Source organism: Pseudonaja textilis, chromosome 2 (assembly GCF_049901715.1).
Source record: "Pseudonaja textilis isolate UNSWEBS1 chromosome 2, rPseTex1.2, whole genome shotgun sequence".
Lineage (NCBI taxonomy): Eukaryota > Metazoa > Chordata > Lepidosauria > Squamata > Elapidae > Pseudonaja > Pseudonaja textilis.
In genome coordinates, this window is record NC_141991.1 from 11,926,590 (window position 1) to 11,943,721 (window position 17,132).

Below are 17,132 nucleotides of genomic sequence, written 5' to 3' on the forward strand. Positions count from 1 at the left end.
AAAGAGAGGGGGAAGAGAGAGAGAGAAAGAGGGAGAAAGGGAGAAAGAGGGAGAGAGGGAGGAGGGAGAGATGTGTGTGTGTGAGAGAGGGAGGGAGGGGGAGGGGGAGGGAGGGAGGGGGAGAGAGAGAGAGAGAGATTAGATATCCCAGTGTTTTGTTTTCTGTGGGAAATGTGTCCAAATGACTCTCTGGACTCTTTTGAGTATTTAAGGTTGCAGAAATAGCCAGCCAAACCAAGTGCCTGAAGGATCCCATCCTCTCAGTGGGAGTCCAGGTGCTTCAGCAAGTGACACGAAGGATTCGTATTACTGGCCCACAGGATTTAAAATTATGAGTTTGATGGTCTGTGAGGTTTGGCAACCTTTGATCTAAAGAATTGACTTCTGCTATCCTTCGTCATGGTATCTTGTCTCTACAGACTGCTGAGGAAAGTCACCCAGAGCTGTGGAGTTTGGTTACACTCTATGTTGATGACACAACTTTAATCCAGCCAGTCTTCTAGTTCAACTATCCTTGAACCCTCCTTAATGTTAATGACATATTCTGACATGTAATGTTATTCCTGCACCTCCTGGTTGAGGAGTGGTTGAAGGGATGTCTCAAGTTGGAATGGATAGTGTTTGGGGCACGTGATGGAATGGTGAACTCAGGGTGTGGGTTTGTAATTTCACTTATTGGAGGAAAACCTGGAACTTTCAGATTCGGGTTTTCCTAGATGTTCCAGTATAACACCTCTAATAAAATGGAACTTTGAGAAAATGCCTGTCTCAGACTTTTTAATTGGAGTTGGATTTTTCTGGAACCCAGACAGTTAATAGTAGAGTCTTTCTATTATTTTCTTTTCTCTTAGATCTCAATTTTTCAATCCTAAACTGAAACTGATTTTAAAATTCTTTGTGCCTAAATTGTTGCAATTTAGTAAGGAGTATTTATGCCCAATTCCATCTCCCCACCTTATACCAAATTTATCAGACACTCAAATATGGATACTCTTAATTCTTTAGGAATTGTTTTGTAAAATCTTCTATTTCAGCTCCGCTTTTATTTTATTTCTACATAATTTGACCAGACAGACAATACAGATCATCCACATCTTGCAATTATACTGGATAAGGATGGAGGACACTATCTTCCAATTGCCCTTTGATTATTTCAGTTCAAAATTGTTGCCCCAGCTCATGTACATAATTGGTCTGCTGGAATGTGTTGAGAGTGGAAATTCCTCTAACTTACATTTACACATTTCTTCTGGTCGTAAGATGCTCCTTTGTATTCAGGTCTGGCCTCAGAATGATAATGTAGCACTTGGGGATGAAGACACAGCCCAGCAGACCAGCACTGGAGGCCAAGATGGAGAAGACCTGCACAACAACCATGTATTTCCCCTTGGTGCTCAGGTAAGTGGGCAGGAAGGAGATCCACACATTACAGAAGACCAGCATGCTGAAGGTGATCAGCTTGGCTTCATTAAAGGCTCCAGGAAGATTCCGGGCTGGGAAAGCCACTGTGAAGCAGATGGCAGCCAGGAAGCCCATGTAGCTGAGGGTGATGTAGAACATGAAAACAGAACCTTCATTGCATTGCAGGATGATCTCTCCAGGCTGGGAATGGAAGTCTGAGTCACAGAATGGGGGAGAAATTCCCAACCAGATAGAGCAGATCATAATTTGGACACTAGAACAAGAAAGGATGATGGAGTTGGCCAAGCTCTTCCCCAACCATCTCTTCACTCGGTTTCCTGGTTTTGTGGCCAGGAAAGCCAGAACCACTGTGATGGTTTTGGCTAAGAGAGAAGAAATGGCAACTGAGAAATTGATGCTGAAAACTGTTTGTCGGAGAAGGCAAGTAGCTTTCCTTGGTTGGCCAATGAAGAGAAAAGGAGACAAGAAGCAAAGCAGGAGGGAGACCAGGAGGATGTAAGAGAGGTCTCGGTTGTTGGCTTTCACAATTGGAGTTTCTAGATGTTTCATGAATATGATTAAAACAATGCCTGTGGCTAAGAAGAAGAATAGGGCAAAGGAGACCAGAATGATTCCCAGATGTTCTTCATAAGAAAGGAAGGATATAACTTTGGGGATACATTGGATTCTGTCCTCATCTGGATATTTTTCATCTGGACACTTGGTGCATTTTTCTGTGTCTGAGTAAAACAAACAGCAACATTTAAAAAAAATTGTTACCAACAGAATTTTCTGAGAAGTATTGCTTATAATTTGTACAGAAAGAAGGTAAGAAGAATAACATTTTAAAAATCAGGAATATTTTTATAGTTTATGACATTGGAAGAAATCCTGGAACCTGAATGATTTCTTCTGTCATTTGCAGAACCTATATTATTAGAGGTAGATAACCAATTAATCTTTCTAGACACATTTCCTGGATCCTGAGAGATGGCTCTTCTTAATATGTTTGACTCTGGATGCCTGTCTTTTGGAATTGAATTAGCTAGAAAAAAGTTAGTTCTGCAAATAATCTGGAAGCCAAACTAGAAAGCAGAAGAGATTTTTTTTCCTGGCAGTAGAGAAGCTGGTTCAATCTGCTACACCACCTACCTCTTCCTTGGCCTTCCCTCAAGGTTTTTCTGCTATTCCTCCCTCTAAATAAGGAATTGTGCGATTTGAAGATAATAGCAACAGTGCTTAGACTTATATACCACTTCACAATGCTTTTACAGCCCTCTCTAAGCAGTTTATATAGTTAGCCCATTGCCCCCCAAAAATCTGGGTCCTCGTTTTACCAATCTCACAAGGATGGAAATCAGAGTCAACCCTGAACTAGGGAGAATCAAAATTCCAAACTGCTAGCAAAAACAATTTAGCTTCAGTCTGTCTTTTAACTTCTATTTGTATGACAGTGTTTCAGATGAATCCACTTCCACAAGTCCTATCCTTTTCCTTGGTGTCCCTCACGTTCATGAATGGAGATGGTCCCCTCAGGACAAGGAATGCAGTCATAGCAGCAAGCGGGCTCTCCTTCTCGCTTCCGCTTGACAAATCCAGGATGACAACTTTCCACACATTGGGACTGAGGCAGAGACTAAGCAAAAAAAGAAGAAATGCCAAAGAAAATATATTGGGTAAAAGCATGTATGAAAATGGATGTAGATATTAATATTAGCCAATTAGTTCCTTGGCTTCTCTTAGTGAAATATGTAGTGACTCATTCCAAACTCATTCCAAACTCATTCCAAACAGATTTAGGAGAGATAAATACTGACAAATAGTTCATTTATTCACTCCCTCACTCTCATAGAAGTGGTAGTAAAAAAAAAAAAAAGAATCCCACCACTGGTCATAATCTTTGGAAAAAAGAGAAGACACAGCAATATTTGACCTACCTTGTTGATCATATTTATCCATGAAAGAGCAATTTCATTAATAATTACTCGCTGTCTTTCAATACTCCCCAGTTTTCTTTTCATCAAGTCCCCATCAGGCGAAATCACCAAGAACTCGATGTCCATATCTGCAGCTATTTCTCCATTATGGTCCATGTAAAGATTCCAGCGGGAAAGATTGTAAAACTCATTCTTCTCCAGAAAGGGATGGAACTAGAATGGAAACATCCAGGAATTGTAAAAGCAGAAACCTTGGTTTATTCTCCCACCTGGTATTTTCACATATTCCTTTTTTCTTCTAAAGTTCTTTTTTAATGTGCCAATATGCTTAATTGGGACAACAGGTGTTGCCACTAAGTTCATAAGTGAATGAGAAAAGTTCAGCAAAATTTGTCAATCGTATATTGAAAAAATTGTATTGAGAAAATGTAATAAACACATTTGATCAATTTATAGGGAGCATTCTATAGCAGGTATCAAATAAACTGAACAGCGGCAAAAAGTTCATAAACTCTTTGAAAACAGGTTGATTACCAGAAAGCATGCATTTTTCTAAAATGAAAGTTCCCAAGCTAACCTGTTCCCAGATAGACAAGACAGGAAATTTGATCACAGAAACTAATTCAACTTGATTGGAGTGCTATTAAGCTAATGTTGTAAGTCTAAAAGTACAAATCTCCCACTAATTCATTTTCCAGCCTGAAAATTTAGGGAGCATCCTTTCTGAGTTTATTTTGCTGGCTCTTATGCAGCTACAGGATCCCCTACTTTATCTGTTCACTTCCTGGGAAGGTTATCTTATCCTTTCCTCAAAGTTATTCTTGCATATCGTTACAGTTCTTTAATACCTTGTGGGAATGATGATGATATAATTTATTTCAGCAAAAGTTCAATTACAACAGTTAATTGAGTGACCATTTAAAGTTACGTCACTGAAAAAAATGACTTATAACAAAATTTTCACACTTATGACTATTGCAGCATCACCTAATCATATGACTAAATTTGGATGCACATTATGATGGTTGCAGTGTCCTGGGGTCATGTGATCCCCTTTTGTGATCTTCTGACAAGCAAAGTCAATGGGGAAGCCTCTCTCACTTAGTATGTTACTAACTTAACAACTGCAGTGATTCACTTAAAAACTCTGGCAAGAGAGGTCATAAATCAGGGCAAAATTCAGTTAAGAATTATCTCACTTAGCAAAAAAAAACTTGGGCTCAATTGTGCTTGTAAGTGGAGGACTTACCTGTACTAGCAAATGATTGTGTTAGGTGATTATTAGTAACCAACTTAAGTGATAGCTGGATAGTATGATAATTAACTGGATAAAAACTCAGATAATTTTTAATCTTCTTAATCTTTCTCATAAAACTAGGTAGTTATAAATAACAATTAGTCTTTGGTCATCTATTCTTCTATATTGTCATTGCAGTAGAGTTGGTAAAGTATTATTTTGTCAAAAATTTGTACCAATTCTTAGATCTTTTTTATCTTTAGAAAAGAGTATCAAGTTTCTACCACAAAAAGATGATTTCCTGATAGAGGTGCATGAGTAAATTCCAGTAGGAGATGACTTTTAGGAACCAGGACTATAACACTTTTTACAAGAACTTCAATGTTGCACCGAAAAAGAATGATCAAACTTGATAGGGGTATTTGTGAAAATGATTTCAAAATAATAGATGATTGCAAACTAAATGTGTGGCAGCAGTGAGGTGTTCATGGAAAGAAAATAATAGAAATGCATCCATAAGAATTTCAAGATGTGAACATTTAATTTGGGGGGATCCCAATTCAAGTATCAATCCTCCTTTCTTGGAGAAGACATTTCAGAAAACCTGGATCAACTTTAGGGAAGAGGTAATGAAGTCAAGGAAGAGGTCAAAGGAGCTGGTTTTAGCCTTCAGGAAAGACCAGAAGGAGAAGAGGCATGTGGATCTTCAGGAGATGAAAATCAGGTCCCTCGAAGCACCTTTTCTAATAATGTTGTATCTGGAGAGAAGGATAGAGCATGCTTCCAAAAACTGAAAGATGTTATACAGAAGCTTATGATCTGTTCACAATTATGCCAGAGTCTGGAACATGATAAAATGAACAGTGATGACATTCTGGCTGAATTAAAAGAAAAATTTCTTAAGAAGAGGAGCAGTTTTACAGCTTCACAAGTGAACCAGAGAAGTTTAGTCTCCCCTTCACTGTTTGGCTTAATGCAGAGACTGAGCAACTAGTAGTCAGATAATATTTAACTGGGATTTCTGTGGAGAAGAGGGTTAGGCTATGATAGCTTGGTGGCAGCTTAGGAATGTAAAATGATGAAGAGCATGAAATAAAGGAATCCTTCAAATAGGGAAAGTCCCCTTTAAATCCTAGAGGAGGAGGAAAAGCAATTAACTTGTAGGAGAAGAATATTATTCATAAGAAAAGGTTTCAAATAATGTTTCAACCAGGGGTGGGATTCTACCGGTTTACACCTATTCTCTAGAAACAGGTTGTTAACTTTCTAAGCAGTTCGGAGAATTGGTTGTTAGAAGAATTCTCCTTTTGTTTTTCTCCACTTTACAGGCCCAATCCTGTAAGGAAGGTATTCCTTACATTCTGAAGTTGTTGCTTACAAAAACTGCCTCTCCATTAACCCTTATTACTTTCTTGGCAGGACTAGACTTCCTGTCTCCGGAGTTTCTCTGGGATTTTTTTCCTCCTTTGCTGGTACTTTGCTTGTTGTAGCCCAAAATTGACATATGTGTAGCCATTTTAGTTGCAAACCTGATAGCTTGACTTTCTTAAAGGGGAAGGATTGTTTTAAGCTTTCTACACTGCTGTTGAGAGGAAATACTCTCCTGTTGGAGTTAGCATTTTGAAGAAATAATTGAATAATGAAGCAGAGTTGCCAGAAAGAAGCTTTTAATGACAAAGAACCAAGATGAGTGACATTCAGCAAGGCTTCTAGGCTAGCTAGAAAGATTGACATTCAAACATAAGTTTACATACCCTTTCTGAGTTTTGATGTAAAACTGGTTTCTGGTAAAGTTTAGCTCTGTCCTTGGTGATGTTTAATTCTGTGTTTATTGATGGAACAAAAATTCCCTGTTCAGCTTTGTTTGGAAAGAAAAAGGTTAATCTCTGTTCCTGAAAAGAAACTGGTTTGAGAAATCTGGCTAGTTCCTGTGTCTATTTGTTCTGATAATTAGTTTAACAAGTAACAGCTACTGTTGTTATTTAATTGTTTCTATTGTGTTTGGGTTTTTTTTCCTGACGTGATTTTTTAATCTGGGCAGGGTTTTTTCCCCCTTCACTGTTTTAGTGGTATCTGGCAATGTCCTTTTTGGGTGTACTTCCAAGAGGCAGGATGCAAGCTTGGCACTGATTTTTTTACTGCCTTTCTGGGGGACATGTGATCTTTCCTCAAATCTGGATGATTTCCTTAGGATACCTTGTGAGGTGAGTGAGACCAGCTGGCATCTTTAAATGGTGCAAATGGATCTAAGGATTGCTTCTCCTGGGTGTGCTCCTTCTGGAGAGCTTGTGACCTCACTTTATGAGCAAGAGTTGGCTGGTGATAGTTATCATTGTATTTTAACTATTTTAATTCCTCAAGGTAACTCCAGCTTGCAGGTATTTTTAATCTAATAATTGGTATTTAGGACAGCTTTTTGCAAGCAAATAAGCTTTTTGTATTTTTGTACAGGTAATCCTTGACTTACAACAGTTCATTTAGTGACCATTCAAAGTTACAATGGCACCGAATAAAGTGACTTATGACTCTTTTTCACACTTACAACCATTGCAGCATCCCCACAGTCACGAGAGGCCAGGTGAGGAGAAGCGCCCCTCGATATGAGTGATGTCAAATTGGCCACACCCACCCAGTCATATGACCACCAAGCCATGCCCACCAACGAAGCCATGCCCACAGAACTGGCTCTTAAAAAGTATGAATCCCACCCCTGGTTTCAACACTTTGTCAGCCAGGAGGTGATCAGAATGGAATTTTTTATTCTTTATTAACCAACTGTAATTGGACACACTAGGAATTTGTCTTTGATGCATAAGCTCTCAATGTACATAAAAGCTATAAGTAATAAATCATGATCATAGTTATCATAAAATATATTCATCATAAATCATAAGATACAACACTTAGGAAAGTCAGAGGATATTAATAAGCAATCTGTCATAGTTCCAATCAATGCTCTAATTAAATCATGAACCTCAGGCCAAGCTTCAAAGGAAATCCAGTTATTTATTAGGAGCTTCATGTCAGCACAGACCAAATGACACCAACTCTGACCTCACTTAATTTGTGCCTTGGCCCTAACTCTGCTTCCCTCTCTCCCCCTCAAAGTGTGTCATCAGTCACATTCCCCAATGAAGCAATTTCGTAGGTTGTAGAAGTCACTCCCTCCAGCCACTGTGGATCTCTGTGGAGATGACTTTGATGTTGATGGCTAGAATGGGCTTTGTTTTGACTGAAATGCAAGTTCCTCCACACAGCTGCGAGACTCGATTCCTCATCCCCTTGCCTATAGCAATTCAAGAACAGGTCAGGAATGCTTCACGGGTTGACACAATCAACATAAATCATACTAGGAAACCAAATAAAACAATACAAATCATAAAGATACAGGCAACAAAGTTATAGTCATAAGTCCACGATTTGAGGGATCTGTAGATATTTTCACTTACCTTTTTAAACAATTTTGTATTAAATACAACAAAGGCAATCCTGTACCAAAAAGGACAAATGTAATCACCCAAGTATGAACTCTCATCTTGTGAAAGAAGTCACATAGGTTGACATGTTGTAAACAACAAAGGAACATTTTGCCTTAAATTCTGAGCTAACTTTTATTCAGAGAACTTGAAATGGACCTCTGTCCCAGGATGAAGCACTCTTTCTGCTGGAGTAAACAGCTGAAAGTTGCCTTCCTCAATCCAGCATGATTCATGAGCCACTCACATTGGAAAATAGAACCCATCTAACGCTTATGCCATCCATTGTTCTCAGGGTCTCCTTCAAACAGTAAAACTCTACAGTGCTAACCACAAACCCTACATACAGGAATATCATTAAAAGTGCAATCACCCTTTAAAAATTAGAAGTGTTTAATATCAAAACATATCTGGTACCAACTCTTTTGTAAATAAATTCCCAGGCAACTAGATGGCCTTTTGTAGTACAAGGAGGTTGATATGATTCCCCTCTTTCTCTAACAGATTCCTTCTCCATAGGAATATAGTTTGCTGGATCCCTGTGGGGACCCCATACCTGCCAGGGCTGCAGCCTTGGAGCCTCCAGTGTCTCTTGGGCCTCCTTCCTTCTCCTCCAGGATCTGGATGAATATGCAGCCTTCAAGATGTGGGCCAGAGTCATAAAGACCATGTAAACAGAGTCACTGTTTTCAACCAATATCCCATTAAAATCATCCTCTATCTCCACTGGAGTTTTTTGGATGCATCTTTTCCGGCCTTTGACAGAAAAAACATGCTTTGGAAAAGAGCACTGAAAATTCTTGTCTTCATACTGAGGGTCTAAAAAGGAAAAGGATTCAAAATCATCATATTTAGGGCTTACTTTTTGCATAAATTCAAAGCTCCAAATACTATGGATGTATTTGTGATATCCATGATGAGTTATTATACACTTTCCCAAAGCTGTGGTGATCCAGATTTTCTCTCTAATGGGTCCTGACAAAATGTCAATTGTTAAATGAAAAATATGAAATGTGCTTGAAAGAATAATGTGTTCTGTGAAGTGAACAAAGACATTGACTTGCTTCCACTGAGAAAAGCTGGAATCCATGAAGGGTACTCGATGTGCAGTCATTGAGAATTGTTGTGATATAACGACACAAATTCCATTCCAGATAAGCAAAGGAGGAAAAGTCCTGAGGAAATTCTCTCCCTCCTCTGTGTCTGGAGCAAGGAGACCAATCAAGGTCCACCTGAAATGCAGGAGCACTCGGACAATTGCTGAATACTGAAACCCTTCTTTGAGGAGCATCCGGTGGAAAAAAGGGAATTTACTTTTATCGCTCAGAGTCTTTGAAACAACTCTATGACTGATCTGGAAAAGCAATGAAGAAGACAACTCCAAAATATGAGTTTTTAATAAATCCAACTTTTTCTTTTGATAAACATCTTAGAATAGTTTGTTGATTGGTAATTGTTTATAATATTAAATAAAGAATATTAAGAAGACTGTGTATAAAAATGGAAAATGAGAAACAAATTACCTAAAAGAAATAAAAATGTAAGATCTTGCCTGTCCAATGTTCCCAAGAAAGCAGGACTCTAGAAACTGCAGTTGTTCCAAAAGGAGCTTTTATTGAAAGGCATGTGATAAGAAGAGATCTAGGCAAGAATTAAATCTTCTCACTTAAAACCAGTTATTGAAAGCAATGCTAACCAAACCGCTCCCACATTACATCATTGCAGGAAAATAGAAATATCATATACAGATTAGCACAATAATGCAGGAAACAGAAACAGAACCTTCGTATACTGATCACTCCATTCCGCCCCCCTTCCTCCCACCAATATGCCAGCATTCCTGTAGAAATATCTAGGACCTGACAAAAAATAAAAATGCAAATCATATTTCTCAATCACCCTTACAATTTAATGCACACTCACATGTGCATGATGTTAACTGAAGTATATTCCAATAAAGGGCCATATTATATTTAATTTTGGAAGATTGCTACTGTTATGTCTTTGGGACTGGTTGGAGTCCACAACCAGGTCCGCTGTTTGAACGGGAGCACCAGCCGCTCCCATTGGCTGACACCGTTTGACAGCCGGCTATAAAAGGCGGCTGTCAAGCAGTGTCAGCCCCATTGCCGCCAGCTAACCTGCCAAGTTAGAAGGCAGACGCGGCAACCCTTTATTCTTGGAATAAAGCCTTTAACGTTCACTCTGGTTCAGCCTCGTTCCTCCGCCGCTCCACAATAGCTACATTGTTCTCTGCTTCAATATTTCAAATTCTTTGTGCAGCTAACTTTTTACTTTCTTCTCCAGTTGTACAAGAGACAGAGAGACCATAGTTTCTCATATAATTTGTCAGTTATACAAGCTAAGAGGTCTTTAGTTGAAATTTTGTCTGTTCTAACAGACACAATTTGGGGAGTCTGTAGTTTCCATAGCTTTCATTTCATGCACCAATAATTAATGATGTTAATTGATATTGATTAACATGATGTTGGTTAATTGATGTTGATTAACATCAGACCAATAATCAAGAAGTAAACAATACCCTAATCAAGGAACTGCCAAACAAACTAACAGCCCAACAAAAAACTTTCCAAGACCATTCATACCAGTGCTTATAGAGCAAATCATTAGAAGATAAACTTGAGAGCATACCTCACATTCCTTACCAGCACTGATGATCTTGCCTAGTTTGGATAATGAAATGTCTGCAAGAAAATAACCATGCTCAAAAGCTACAAGAAACCATCACTTCAGCACCGAGCTACAAATATTCTCCTTTATTAATTTGATCCCATCCATCTATTAATGCAGCCTAGGTCTACATTGGCTTTTTTGGCAGCTGCAACATACTGGTGCCTCATATTTAAGTCAGATAACAGATAATCAGAGTTGGAAGGGACCTTGTAGGTCATCTAGTCCAACCCCATGCCCAAGCAGGAGACGTTACATCATTTATGACAGATGGGAATTCAATCTCTTCTTGAAAGTCTCAAGTGATGGCACTCCCACAACTTCCGAGGGCAAAGCTGTTCCATTGGTTGATTGTTCTCACTGTCAGAAAGTTTCTCCTTATTTCCACATTAAATCTCTCCTTGTTCAGTTTCCATGCATTATTCCTTGTCTGGCCTTCAGGTGCTTGAGAAGATAACTTGACCCCTTCCTCCCTATGGCAGCCCCTCAAATATTGGAACATTGCTATTATGTCTCCCCTGGTCCTTCTCTTCACTAGACTAGCCAAGCACAGTTCCTGTAACCGTTCTTCATGTTTTAGTCTCCAGTCCCCTGGAGTCTCCTGGTTGCTCTTCTCTGCACTTTTTCTAGAGTCTCAACATCTTTTCTATAATGTGGTGAACAAAACTGGATGCAGTACTCTAGCTGTGGCCTTACTAAGTTTTATGGAGGGGTATTAATACCACACTTGATCTTGATTGTATCCCTCTGTTAGTGCAACTTAGGATTGCTTTTTTTGGCTGCTGCTGCCCACTGCTGCCTCATATTTAGCTGGTTGTCCACTAAGACTCCAAGATCCCTCTCACAGTTACTGCTATTAAGCCTGGTTTCACCCAGTCTATAGATGTACTTTTGGTTTTCTTGCCTTACTTTTCTCTACGTTGAATTTCACTTTGTTAGATATGACCCAGTGTTCTAGTCTGTCATGATCCATCTGGATCTTGAGCCTATCTTCTTGGGTGTTAGCTATTCCTGCCAGCTTAGTATCATCTGCAATTTTTATTTATTTATTTACTTATTTATATCAATTGCTTACAAAATAATAGGTATAGTAAAAACATAGTTATGAATACATGGATACATATAAGAAAAATAAATAAAATAAAAGGAGCTGGTCCTGAAAGATTTTTCAAAGATTATGCTTAGAGATTCGGCTATGGCAGTGGATAGCTTTTTTAAGAAGTAGGCACATATTCCGTCCGGTCCAATAGATTTGGTAAGTTCCCCTTCTATTCCTTCATCTAAGTCATTAATGAAGATATTGAAGAGTACTTGCCCTAAGACAGAATCTTGTGGCACCCCACTGCTTACTTCTCTCCATGTAGACTTAGACCCATTGTCATGGTCCATTGGGACACTTAGATTTCTCTCACCATTGCAACTGCTCAGCCAGGTATCAACAATTCTATAACTGTGCATTTAATATTTTTTTGTCTAGGAATAGGACCTTGCTTTTCACACCACTAAATTGCATTTTATTGGATAGGGCCCAGTGCTTGAGTCTGTCAAGATCCTTCTGAATCTTGAGTCCAACTTTCAAAGTGTTAGCAATTTCCCCCAGCTTGGTGTCATCTGCAAATTTGATGGGTTTTCCCTCCTTTCCTCTCTTCTAGATCATTTCTGAAGATGTTGAAGAACATTTGCATTCTTTCCTCCATATAGCTGTAGTTCCATTGTGAACTACATGCTGAGTGTAGTTTTATCAAAGTGCAGAGGCACTTTGCAGTGAGACAGGTGGCAAACAACTTTAATAAATCCATGAATAAATAAAGCCTTCAGCAAGCAATTATTTGTTATTTGTTGACTGAGCAACTATCAACTCTCCTCAATAGGAACTTAGCATTTATTTTAGACACAATATCTATTTGAGCAATGGGTCAATAATTGATTGGGTATTTTATACAGTTTTTTTATATTTAGAAAATATTATTGTCATCTTCTACCCAACTGAATATAAAAGATATTATTTATAGATACGGGTAAATCAACCTGCCAATAGTGCGACTCACAACATGTGGGTTTTGTTGTTTTTTTGAAAAATTCATTTTGTAGAAAATTGTATCTGTGGACTATTGTTCATCAAGCTTTTAAGATGAATTTGATTCTAAATACAAAGGGTAAAAATAGTTGACATTTTGGCTAATATGCTTGTAGTTTTTTTAAATAAAGTGATTAATTAATGATAGTGATCACTATGAGGCTGTAAAACAAATGTGTTTTATCAACAGCAGATAAGATTGGAATTAACAGATTAACAGAGTTGGAAGGGACCTTGGAGGTTTCTAGTCCCACTCCCAGATCACTCAGGCAGGAAACCCTACACCACTTCAGACAAATGGTTATCCAATCTCTTCTTAAAAACTTCCAGTGTTTGAGTATTTACAACTTCTGGAGGCAAGTTGTTCCAATGATTAATTGTTCTGTCAGGAAATTTCCCTTTAATGCTAGGTTGCTCCTTTCCTTTATCAGTTTCCATCCAGGATGCCAAGATTCCTCTCACAGTTATTACTATTGAGCTTTTTCCAGTGGCATTTTTGATAGGTTGGACTTTTCTTTTCCTTTTGTGCAAAAAATAAATTAAGCAGTCCTGCATTCTCCCTATTGCTTGACAACATCTTGCCACTTTCTTCCATTAATGGACCAATCGTTTCCTTGACTTTTTAATTGTTTTTATATGTTGAAATAAGCTTTTGGTTGTTGTTATTATTTTTGAGTTTTGTTACAAACCTTAGTTTATTTTGAGCCTTTCCTCACTTCTTTGCATTCTCGGGCTATTTGCTGATATTCTGCCTTAGGTATGTGCTCCTCTTTCCATTTTTTATACTGTCCTTTTTGTCTTTCAATTTATCAGAGTTTTTTTTAATGCAACCATGCTGGTTTCCTTTTGAGAGCTGTTATTTTTCTTCTTCATTGCTATTGCTAGACTAAGCTTTTATAAGCTCACTTTTCAAAACTTGCCAAGCTGCTTTGGTGTTTGTCCCCTTGAGGGTTTTCATTCATGGAATCCTACCCAAGATCTCTCTAAATTTTTTGAAATTAGCTCTCTTAAACTCCAAGCCTCTAGTTTGACTTGTTCTATTGCCTGTGCTTGCATAATGTTGGATTCCAATATTGCATCCTCATTCTCCCCATCGCTCCCAGGTTCCTGTTGTTTGAACACCTTTCTATCATTTCATCTCTGACAGAGAGAATTGAGTGCAGTATGGCTGATCCCCTAATTCCCCTTTCTACTTTTTGAGAGTCAAAGCTGTCTGATTGGTTTGTCAGGAACCTGTTAGATCTTCCACTTGGTGCAGAGTTTGTCTCCTGATTGATGTCAGGATAGTTAAAGTCTCCCATTACATTTTTAAAGGACTTACTATATACTTAGTTAACTGACTAGCAAAAAGTTCAACTATTTTATCTGTTTGATTACAGTGTGCCATCCTCACAGTGCCACTGTGCCATCTCCCCCCCTTATATGGACCTAAGTGCATTCAAGACAGTTTTATAATTGTTGTGCTCTATTTCTGTAAATATGTATTTATTTCTCATATATATTACAACTCTGCCTACTCGTTTATGTGGTTTGTTTCTTTTAAATAATTTAAATCCCTTTAACTGTGTATTGCATTTGTGGGTTTCATCCCACCAAGTTTCCCTAATGGCAACAATATGTATCTTCCCTCATTTGCTTGAATTTCTAATTCACCCTATTCCTCATACTCTCTGTGTTGTGCATAGACATTTAAGTCCCTTTTAATGGATCATTTGTTTAGACTACCTTTATCCCTTTATTATCATTGCATTCCACGAATACAATGAAATTTGAAAGCCACTCCATCAAAGTGCTCCCAAATACCACATCACAATCACACTACAATTTAAAAATTAAAACAATTATAATAATAATAATAATAGGACTAAATCACAAATGCACTGTTTGATTCAAGACAATTACTGACTTGGAAAAGAAACTGTTTCTCAAACTATTACTCCTCATTTTAAGACACTTATAATGCCTCCCTGGTGGTAACAGTTCAAAATATGAATGTCCAGGATGAGAACGGTCTGTGGAGATTTTTGGTGCTCTAGAGAGGACTCTGGTCATCGCAATCTCTTCCAGAGAAGAAAGAGAGCAAATGATGATTTTTGTGCTGTGTTTATAACTCTCCAGAGCATGTTCTTTTCCACTGCAGAGCATCCAGCATACCACACCGTTACACAGTATGTCAAAATGCTCTCGATGGTAGAACGGTAAAAAGTAACCAGCAACTTCTCTTTTTCTTTCTACCTAGTCTGTTTTGTGCCTCAGTTCCCTACTTCCTTACCACCTGTTTTATTAGAGCACATACTATCAAAAGTTTGACTTTTCTTGACAGCAAAGTTTATATTTTTATGCAGACAAACATCAATGTTACAAGCACTGCTTACTCTATAATTTTTAGATTGCTGGGGAGAAAAGTGTTCTGTATCAATTAACACTATGTCCCCATTATTTAGTTTAAATGTTTCACCAGAAAATAAATTTAATGCCAAGTAATTCAGTCCCTTCCTTGATGGATGCAAACCATCCCTTTCACAATTATTTCCATGAATATGGCATTTGTTCAGCATCATGTTTTTAAGATCATGTACAAAATGTCAGCTTTCCATCAGTGCTATACTCTCTTATTTTACAGAAGACCCCTTGATTGGACACAGAGCCTCTCCTCACCTTCACAAGTATGCATGAGAAGCCCCCATAGCAATAGAGATGCTATCAAGAGAGGCTCTGGCTATTTTAGTATATGCTTCCAACCTAATTTGTATTCCAGTTTCCAGTTCCTATAATGGACATAGTGAAAAGCAGCTCTTGAACTCCAAACAAAAGATATGGATGGATCTATCATGCACCCACTATCACCCCACTCACTTTATTATAAGGAGAAACACACACACAAACCTGTGGTACTTTATAGGGGCTTACTAATGTTGACATCTGGAGGGAAATCTCTCTGTCAGCTGCATCAAGAAGAGCCAAAATGTTGTCCTTCTTTCCACAGCTGTAGTTGGGAACATTGGCTTCTCCAGTAGAGAGCATGTCCAGCAAGACTTCTGAAGTGCCAAGGGTGTTCAAATAGTTGTCATGGATGTTGTAGCCAAGTGTGAAATTGCACAGGAGCTGGATATTCTTGTTGATCTCTTGAATGGTGAAAATAAAGCGTTCTATTCCTTTGGAAGTATAACTTTCACTAATGTAAAAAAAAATGCTTTGGTTAATACAAGCATCATCAACAGCAGTAATGCAATACCTTTCCCCAAATTTCATCCTCTTTATCAACATAGGACTGTTGAGTATGAAGCCAATACTGATCAAAACCAGAGGCAAATGATATTAACCCATCAAATTTAATATTTGTAAATGTTGAGAAAATGGGAAGCAGATAAGAATCACAAATAATCTATTATTTATATCAGCAGTAATTTTCATCAGCACAGTACCCGGTCTTCAAAATCATTCCTATTTTAAACTACAACCATCATAAAAGAAAGAAGATATTTCATAAGTGATCCAGAAAAGCTGTTCTAAAAACAATTCACTATTACTATAAAGGTTCAGGAACTGAATATCAATGAGTAATTATAAATATATGGAAATGAGTTAGTCAAGGTTAACTACAGCAATCAGTACTTTAAACAAAAGTCAGTATTCAAGTCATGCATTCTAGACTGGATGTGAAAAGGAAAATAATGTAGATTTCTTTCTGGATACCCACAGAAATCTGATCAATCAACAAAATTAATCACTTCTTGAAATATAGGAGTAAGCAGGATAAGGAGAAAGAATGAGAATGTTAGAATTGCAGATGGAAGGAATATAATTTCATTGCATTGAATAACTTACAAGTAAGACTGATGATAAGGAAGCAGGTTGAAAAACAACATTTCCTGGTTTAGTGTTACTGCACTGGTGACTACACCGATGAGATGTTCTCCTGGCTTGTAGTAGCTCCATGGTCTTTCTCTATCCAGGTGCACCATATTCAGTGGGCACTTCATTCTAAGCCTCCCAGAGACTGTCTGGGACACCAGTAGCATCAAAAGCAGAAGTAGGCGGTCCATAATTCATGGAGCTGAATCAACCACCTGTTTCCAGAGATGAGTTCAATTATTTCAATGCAGTCTCAGAAAATGGAATATCCAGGAGCTTTCCTTTTTCAAACAGAAACAAATTGAGCTTCATCTGGAAAAGAGGGAAAGGTGCATTCAGCATCACAGCCCCTGCCTGTGTCCTAAATCTTGTGCAAACCATTCAGCATGAGTAGAGGCTTATATATTTTTCTGATGCAAGATCCATTACACGTTGCTTCAGTTTGATGTTGTATCAAA

General features: G+C 38.1%; 1 protein-coding gene across 1 annotated transcript; it reads right to left on the bottom strand.

The window, feature by feature from the left end:
- Positions 1–1,236: 1,236 nt before the first annotated feature.
- Positions 1,237–8,817, bottom strand: LOC148126724 (vomeronasal type-2 receptor 26-like). Its single transcript, XM_087923121.1, has 4 exons — positions 8,608–8,817; positions 3,339–3,551; positions 2,911–3,037; positions 1,237–2,141 (listed from the first exon to the last, which is right to left on the bottom strand). Exons 1-4 carry the CDS (start codon positions 8,719–8,721, stop codon positions 1,237–1,239), a joined length of 1,359 nt encoding a protein of 452 aa, XP_087779247.1. The 5' UTR covers positions 8,722–8,817.
- Positions 8,818–17,132: the final 8,315 nt, after the last annotated feature.

Excerpts from the sequence above, each read along its gene's own strand:
- LOC148126724 (XM_087923121.1), bottom strand. The coding sequence starts at position 8,721 with ATGGTCTTTATGACTCTGGCCCACATCTTGAAGGCTGCATATTCATCC. Across the intron at positions 3,552-8,607 it reads CAAGGCTGCAGCCCTGGCAG|TTCCATCCCTTTCTGGAGAA; the intron begins GTATGGGGTCCC and ends TTTCCATTCTAG. Across the intron at positions 3,038-3,338 it reads GGATAAATATGATCAACAAG|TCTCTGCCTCAGTCCCAATG; the intron begins GTAGGTCAAATA and ends TTTTTTGCTTAG.